The following is an 8,649-nucleotide window of genomic DNA, read 5'->3' as shown; positions in this document are numbered from 1 at the left end:
TTACTAACGTACATAAAAATAATGGATTTTCATTTGGAGTAATAAATTTGAAGTAACAAAGAGAAAATAAACACATATACTAAAATCCATACACAAATATCATCATTTAATTTATAGGGTCTCCTCCATAGACCTACTAACCTACGCAGGGTATACTGAAACATTCCCTGGGCGTGAACTGCCTTCAATCACTGTCAGCTAAAGGAGCCCACAGGGCTGCTCTGCACTGGCTTTCCCCCTTCCACTGTGTAAAGAGCTCAAATTCACTAGCCAAGAGGTCCATCTTTAAAAACAATTGTAACAGATGAAGAAGGAAGAACACATGTGAACCCATCAGCAAAGCTAAGGCAGGTTGATTGCCTGGTCCTCCTTGAATTTAGGGATCTTCTTAAACTCATTTTGTTTCTTGAAGAAAAGCTGGGCCAGGATGTGGTCTGCTGTGGCCTGGAAATAATCGTCCATGTCAAGGGTTTGCAGCTGACAAAGGAAAAATAAAAAAGATACATCAGCACCGAACTACTCAGGTTCCTGAAAGATCTTACTGAGGCTCTTACAAGCAGCGCGGTACCTGGCTGTGTAGCTTTACACAGCTGTGAACTCCTGTGCATGGTCTCCTCGTGTGCCTGGCCTTCCCTTGCCCTGGGGAGCTCACCTTCTCAGCTCTGAGAATCAGGGAAGTGTGACTAATGGCTAGATGTGCTGGGGCGTCGGAAGCTTTCTTTAGAGGGGACCTCCATCCTGCTGAGAGACCGTTTTCTTTGATGAGGGAACAGGACTCTGTCTTCCTGTGAGCAGGGACTAATGACAAAACAGCATCTCAGAGCATCACGCCCAGAGGCACATGATGAACACAAACGTCCCGGACAAGTAGGTGATCCTCGTGCTCCACAGCCAGAGACCTGCCTCTCTCTACCGGGTCGATAATCTCTGCCTGTCTGGCCGCACTATCCCGTCAGGTAGGTGTGGCTGAATGTCTCTGTCCCTCTCCCTCTCTCTTTCTCTCCCTCGGACACTATCTCTCTTTATCAGTTGGCCTCTCAATTTCTGCATGTGTGTGTCTCTGTATCCGTGTGTGTGTGTGTGTGTCTGTATCCATGTGTGTGTGTGTGTGTGTGTGTGTGATTTGCCTTTGAATCTGTCTCTTTATGTGTATGTGTCTATCTCTATGTCTGACTGTCTCTGTGCGTGTATATGGCTGTGTCTGTCTTTCTGTGTCCCTCTGTGTGGGTACGTAGGTGTCTGTGTGTCTCTATGGGTGTTCTTCCCTCTGTGTGTATGTCTGTGTGTCTCTGTGCTGTTTGTCTCTCTCTGTATTTGTCTCTTTGTAACTGTCTCTTCTCCCCTCTGTGTGTCTATTTCTCCACGTGCCGTTATTTCCGTGTGTGTCTCTAAGCATGTCTTTTCCTCTCTGGGTCTGTCTCTTGTTCTGTGTTTCTCTTTGGGCAGGTGCTTCCAGCTTCCTCTCTCTGTCTATCTCTCCCTCCTTCTTCCCTTCATATTCCTTGTGCAAAACGTATCCCCATTAGAAACACTTCCATCACCCACTCTGATGGAGTAGGGGGCACTATCCCCCCTCAGGGGGATATCAGACATTCCTGAGGGTAGGGTGCTGGTAAAAAAAATTCCTCCTGCCTAAAATTCTGATTCATTTCTTTCTTCCCCGTGGTGGACCACTCCCTTAAATTGTTCCTTTCCATTTAAAAAAAAATTATATTTCTATTCCTTTTTTAAAAGATTTATATTCTTTATTTTTTGGCTTGTATTTCATAGTTTTCAACTGTTATTTTTATCCTTCTTTCATACTTTATGTTTTAATTTCTTGGCATTAGCCTTTCATGTCACATTAACTCATTTAGTTTATCCCCCATACTAATTTCATTCTTAAGTTTTTACCTTTGGAACACTTTTACACTTACATAAAATTTACATTGTGCTCATTTTTAAAATTCTCTTTTCTTACTCTTAACTTTTCAAACTCTAAGTTGCTATTTATAACTTGAGGTTTTTTTCTTCTTTTCCTATTATATTTTACTCGATTTGATTTTGCACTACCGTGTACTCTTACAATGTCTATAGAGAATAGTGACCAAAGAGGTAGCAGCATCAGTGCGACCCACACCCAAAGTAGAGAGCCCTGGACTTCCCACCCCCAACAAAGTCTATAGCTAGCTTTCAATTCCATCTCCTCCTCTCATCACTCTCTGCCAACCTCAGCCCAGGTACCCTCAGGAAGGTTTGGAGACCTAGGGAAGTAGATGCTGAAATTTTCCAGCCTCCCTCAAAGGAGGTATGTGTCATTATGGGCAATGAACACAAGCAAACCCCCTCCAGGGGCAGGTCCTGCTGATGGGACTGCCGAATCCATGCTGCACTTTCCCCTGGAGATCTTGTTGGGTCTCGAAGGAAGAACCACGGCCAAGAGAAAAGTCTGTCGGTTCCTGGACTTGCGCCAGAGGGGCCCAGTCAGACTGCTCTAATTCTCACTGTTATAAATCTCAGAAGGGAATCATGTCCTAAGAATTTTTTTAAATCTAAATTCCACCTCATACACATTATTCCCTGTAATTCTATAACCCTGGGTGAATTTCTAAAAGCAACTAATTTTTTAATACCATAAATAATTCCTCTTAGTTTATATATTTAGATATTATTAATTTTATAGTACAGATCGTCATATCAGATTTGCTTAAAATAAAGAATGATAGGAAGAAATGATACTGTCACACAGTAACATTGTTCAAGCGCACTCAGTGTTTCTTCACTACTCCTAAAGTTTCTTTTCATATACAAGAGTCTCTATTTCTCCCCCTCTCTCTTTGTGCCAAATAAATGCTGGAAGAATGAACTGGGCATGCTCAGTTCAGCTCTCCTTCTCTCTTGGGAATTGGCAAAGCCTCAAAGAGCATGTCCTGCTCCTTTAAGCCATAAAATATACAGGGCCTGCCTCAACATGGGGAGGCCAATCCAATTCTGGGATTGCTATTAGGAAACCCACCTGCTCGCAGGTATTAGTCACATTCTCTAATGTCTACTTTATTAGTAACAAAAATGATTTCATGGATTTCTATATACTATTTTTTGGTCTTTTTTCTCAATTGGTTCAGAACTTGGGGGATTCAAAGGAAATGTGATACACCAGATTCCTTTATAACCACATGAAAGATTATTTGATTCTCCTCCTCTTCACACATTGGTTCTGCCAGTCCCTTCCTTTATTCATTCATTCAACACACATTTACTGACAGCCCCCTATGGTCCATATACATTGCTTAGCAGACTATTCTGCACATCACTGGCACTCAGCAATCTCTTTTAAGTGAGCTTATTCTCACCTGGTCTCCAGTGCTGAAGGCAAGAATTAAAAGCAAATCCTCATCACATGCACTCTTTATGTAATGCTGGGTTCCAATGGGGAAAAATATCACATCTCCAACATGAATGTTAAACTCTATGGTACCCTGAGTATTAATAATGCCCACCTAAGGAAGAAAAAATTATCTTGAAGTTAAGCAAATAAAATCAAATATTCATTAAGGATAAGTACTAACAGTGAAGAACCAATGAATTAGAGCACATGGTTATAAAGGGACTTCTTAGTGAGGGTAAATAGCAGAAGATAGAGGCCATCCTTTACATAAAATCTCCTGTTTCTGAGACATAAACACATAGTCCCACAAAAATCAAAAGATACTCTGTTTAAGTAATGTTCCCTAAGATGCCATTGGCGAGTTCAATACTGCACAACATTATGCAAAAAGAGCCTCAATCGCCATGTTCTAATTAAGGGTTATAAATTACCCATAGGTAATTACCTAATGAGGCAAAGGATTTAAATTTCGGTGTTTTACTCCTCCCATGCCCTCCTTTCTACTTGTTTGGGAAAATTCCGCCTTCTACGAGAACAGCATCCTAACAGTCTTCCTTAAAAGGGTTAGAGACTAAATACACATATGTGAGCACATAAGCACACCAAAAATAAAATCTGATCTTTGAAATACAATTTGTGAAGAATTACAATGCCCCTTCCCAATTTACTAAAGCCTTCACCTCAAAAAACATAAAGCTTTTGCTAGGGATGACGTAATGGATGAGTTTCCGTCTGGTTTGCTTCTTTCTGTTTGAGTTCTGTCTGATGGAGACAGGTCCGGGCTAGAGAAGCCTATTTTACCTGTGCATACCATTATAGATTTCCCCAGGGAGCCCTAGGAAAGTCCAGAACCACTGTCAAATCGCTACGGTAACATGCTGCTCAGTTTTGCTTTTACTATGGTAACCCTATAATTAATCATCCAAACCAGGACTCTCTAAAGAGTCAGAGGGTGTACTGTTAATAATTTCACCAAAATGGCAAGTACACATCAGGAGGATCCTGGGTAAACGGAGACAAATGGCCACTCTACTGATGCTTTACACTTCCCCACCCACCCCAGCTCACAGTGCACTGAGAGGCAAACAGTGGTTTCACATACTCCAAAGGGCAGCACATTAAACCCTTGCATTACCTGAGAATGCAAGACTCTGAAAACATAAGCAGGTGTTCCAGACCCTTCACCATAAGTGATAGCTCTTTACCACTTTTGAAGTTCTTAGCCTCTTTTCATGCTGAGATCAAACTTGGAAGCTATCTAGCGAGTCTGCCTGCTCTCCTCTGGAAACTGTGTCCAGAAATCCATTGGCATTGAGTCCTTTTCAACTGTACCCAGTAAAGAAATACTTCCCATTTGCTTCTTTCTGCATTAAAAAGGAAAGCTCAAAAAACTGCTCACAGAAAAATTACCTTTGCACATCCACTTATTACATATCCCATTTCATTTGCATTAAAATGGAAATGTGGCTGTCGTAATCCATTGTTGTAAACTCTGAGTGTACTCAAAGCCAGGGTATTTTGATGCTTGAAAAAGAAAAATGAAATCGTTATTTAGCCAACATCCTACTCAGCAACTTAACAATTCACTTAATCGTAACTAATATGCACGCAGCCCTCATTAAGACATGCAATTTTTTATGTCCTTTCCATTTATTTTGTTCATTTTTCCTTATCACAGTCTTAAAAGGTGGGTAGTATTATTCTTCCCATTTTACAGGTGATGAAATTAAAATCTAGGTTGGTTGAGTAATTTACCAAGGGTCGCCCAGTGGCAGAACTGGGATTTGAATCAGGGAATTGGACACTATAGCTGTGCTCATAGTCATTATACAACACAGCATTTAAAACAAATGAAAAGAGAAATCTCAAAAGCATCCAGTCTTTTCATTAATGTAACCATCCACGTCAAATAATTAAGTTCCCAAATCCCCAGTGAGGCCTCAATTAATAGTTTACATTGATCAAATCAACCAATATTTGACTAGATCTTTCCTTTTCTCTTGTCCAAAAAAAGGCTGAATCTGATCAAAATCTCATATTTCATACACCTTAATAGACATCAATACGTTTTTTTCTCAATTACCTGATTCAGGAATTCACTAAAAGTTTTTTCGTTGTTGCTTAGTTCACTTCCATTTTTCCAGTATTGTGCCAGTTGTATTATTCCTCCTGGAAATTTATATTCTTTTGAACCTGAGTCAGGTGAAGTTTAGAAAACAACATAAGATAAAATTCTTCAAAATTGTACTACAAAAGGAGAGCCTAATGTAGTCCCAGTAAAGGATATCACTCTTCTATGGTGACAAAAAGCTTATTAGTAGGAACTGCGAACACCAGATCCTCTGTGCCCCCGAGATATTTAGCTGATATGGTTGATACTACCCTGCTTTCCAAGCTCTCTTTTTCTAACATAGAGTGACCTCTTTAAGATAGACTATTCAACTCAGGGGACCTTGCTAGAAAACTTGAGAGTCATCCTAAATACTGTCAGCCCTACTTTGTTAAATTCTCTTTGCTTCATAATATTGGGTCGTCGGGAAAGTCATGACGTATTTTTCTGTTTTTCAATGCAAAAATGCATCATGACTTTCCCGACGACCCAATAGTTCTCTCCCTCTTACAATGGTCATAGTGCAGACCACCATCATCTCCTATCTGAGGGACTGTGAGAGCCCCCACTCATCTCCCTGCCTCCCATCTGGCCCCTTCCAATCCATTCTCCACAATTCAGCAGGACGGGTCATCACTTCAAAAAACAAAACTAACAACAAACTCAGAAAGTTATCTGTACCCCCATGTTCATTGCAGCATTATTTACAATAGCCAAGATATGGAAACAACCTAAGTGTCCACTGACAGAGGAATGGATAAAGGAAATGATCCAATGGAACATTATTCAGCCATAAAAAAGAATGAAATTTTATCAGTTGCAACAACACGGATGAAACTTGAGGGCATTAGCTAAGTGAAATAAGTCAGGCAGAGAATGACAAGCACTGCATGATCTCATTTAAATGTGGAATCTAAAAAAAAAAAGAAAAGCTCATAGAAATAGAGAACAGATTGGTGTTTGGCAGAGGTGGGGGGTGAGGGTGTATGGGTAAAGGGAGTCAAAAAGTACAAACTTCCAGTTATGAAATAAATAAGTCACGGGGATGTGATGTACAGCATGGTGACTATCATTAATAATACTGTATTGCATATTTTAAAGTTGCTACGAGAGTAGATCTTAAAATTTCTCATTATAAGAAAAATAAGTTCTGTATGTGTGGTAACAATGTTAACTGACTCACTGAGATGATCATTTCACAATATTTATAAATATTGAATCATTATCTCGTACATCTGAATCTCACATAATGTATGTCAATTGTATCTCAAATAAATAAATACCTAATGTGTCATTTTTCTATTTAAAACCCCTTAGTTGCTCCTCTTTTCCATCAAGATAAAGTGTAAACTCATTCACGTAAAATCTGCACAACTGGACCCTTCCTCTCTCATCAGCCTCTTCTCCTATAATCCCCTCCCTCAAACCCAACAAACACCCCCTCACATTTTGAAATCTTTTGCCACATTTTCTTTTGCTTTCCAGTTTTTTTGTCAACATTTCCTAGTCTGTCGAGAAATGTGTTTTTCAAACTTCTCTTGACTGTGACCCCCAGCGTAAAAAAACACCTTACATCTTAACCCAGTACACCTGTATAACAACATATATAAACAGTTAATGAAAAAGGCTTCACAAAAGAACGTACTATACCTTTAAGGTCATAAAAGTATCTCCATACATGGCTGTCTGGAGACTGTGTGTAACTAGCATTCGTAACCAGTTCTGCCAAATTGGGAGGAAGGTTGACCCCCTGATCCTCTTTTTGATTCTGGAATGTTCTAATGAAATTCACTCCACCTTCAGGCTGAAACACATAAGAAGCCACATAAGATATTTGTGAAACATTCTACAGATTTTAGCAATAGATGGGTGGGTAGCTGAGGATAGGGGAGTGTCAGCACCTGTGTGGTTTTCAGTGGCCCAGTCAAAAGAGCTGACTTCGATTAGCCTAAGACTTGTGATATTTATGAAAATTCTCCAATTTTCAATGGATTTTGGGTTTAAATATGTTGGTGTTTTATGGTCAATAAAAACTCTTATTAAAACATACATTGGTTTCCATGTTTACAGATGCTTTCCTTAATGACCCATTTCTTCTACTTCCCCCTATAACATTAGGCCAGGATCTGCTGCAAAATAGATCTCAGAGCCTTACTAGATAGATTTCTAAATTTACCATGGAACCCCTTCCAATAGCCAATCATAGGCCATCACCAATTCTTCTTATCCCCACTTGCTTTGTCAGTATCCACATCTGACCCTCTGCACCCAGCATTATCAGAAATTCCTTCAATGATAATATAAATATTTAAAGAGACCAAAAGTAGCTGTTTTTCCGGAAACCTGTAGGATCCTCTGCATCAGATTAAGAAAGCTCAATCACATTATCTGTAGCAAACTTCTCGCTGTACTAGCTTATGGCTTTGCAAACAAATTATAGCAATTTGTATTAACTATATCATAACCTTTCTACCAAATTCATTATAGTTTCCTATAGAAGTCCTTCATAAAGGAAAATACAGAGCACACGATTTCAACAAGTTTAATATCCTTAGTAGGAACACAAAGTTTGTTTTTGAGTCCATTCTCCAACTGTTACCCTATTGGCTGATGTCCCAGAAACATGAGTACGCAAGCTCTCTTTGTGCCTATGGAACGCACAGCCTCACGGTGGCATCCAGTTTTCAATACAGACCTTAAGTGACCTGGAAGCAATGTCCTCAGGTGTAGAAAAAAATACATCATCGATATCCAGCGTCTGAAGTTCATCATGTGTGGAAAAGAAGAGCAAGAAAAAGCAATCTTCGTTCCCCACATTCTTGATCCAGTGCAGCGTGTTCTTAGGGAAGAAGATCACCTGGCCAGCTGTAACATTGTATGTGGTGACTACGTGACCATCATCAACCACCCCAATCCATGCTGTGCCCTGAAACATAAACAGAAGAGCACATCCAACATCACTTTAGAGCAATGTTTCTCAACCTTTTTTCATTGGCTCCCTCCTAAGGTACCATTTTAGTCCTTTTTTTCTATGAAATTTTAACACTACAGATGTACTGTGAATCTGTATACTCTACACACATAATACTTATGTGCTATACATATATCTGTGCTTTATACATAAAAACAGTAAGTTATTTTGTTGCCTGACAGCCGAATTCTATAAACACGT

At 39.7% G+C, this 8,649-nt stretch overlaps 1 protein-coding gene across 1 annotated transcript; it reads right to left on the bottom strand.

Annotated features, from left to right (window-relative positions):
• Window positions 1-342: 342 nt before the first annotated feature.
• Window positions 343-7,157, bottom strand: LOC109381714 (legumin type B-like). Its single transcript, XM_019640605.1, has 4 exons — window positions 7,128-7,157; window positions 4,778-4,891; window positions 3,333-3,479; window positions 343-477 (listed from the first exon to the last, which is right to left on the bottom strand). The coding sequence occupies exons 1-4, from the start codon at window positions 7,155-7,157 to the stop codon at window positions 343-345; spliced, it is 426 nt and encodes a 141-aa protein (XP_019496150.1).
• Between the last annotated feature and the right edge of the window lie 1,492 nt (window positions 7,158-8,649).

The sequence above is a fragment of the Hipposideros armiger genome, unplaced genomic scaffold (genome assembly GCF_001890085.2).
Source record: "Hipposideros armiger isolate ML-2016 unplaced genomic scaffold, ASM189008v1 scaffold_52, whole genome shotgun sequence".
NCBI lineage: Eukaryota > Metazoa > Chordata > Mammalia > Chiroptera > Hipposideridae > Hipposideros > Hipposideros armiger.
The sequence above is the reverse complement of the archived record's forward strand: the minus strand, read 5'-3'. Positions and strand labels throughout refer to the sequence as shown.

Bases quoted from the DNA above. Each gene is read 5' to 3' on its own strand.
- LOC109381714 (XM_019640605.1), bottom strand. From the start codon at position 7,157: ATGTATGGAGATACTTTTATGACCTTAAAG. The intron at 4,892-7,127 runs GTATAGTACGTT...TTCTTTTTCAAG, and splicing joins ATACTTTTATGACCTTAAAG to CATCAAAATACCCTGGCTTT. The intron at 478-3,332 runs GTGAGAATAAGC...TTCCTTTGTCAG, and splicing joins CCTTCAGCACTGGAGACCAG to CTGCAAACCCTTGACATGGA.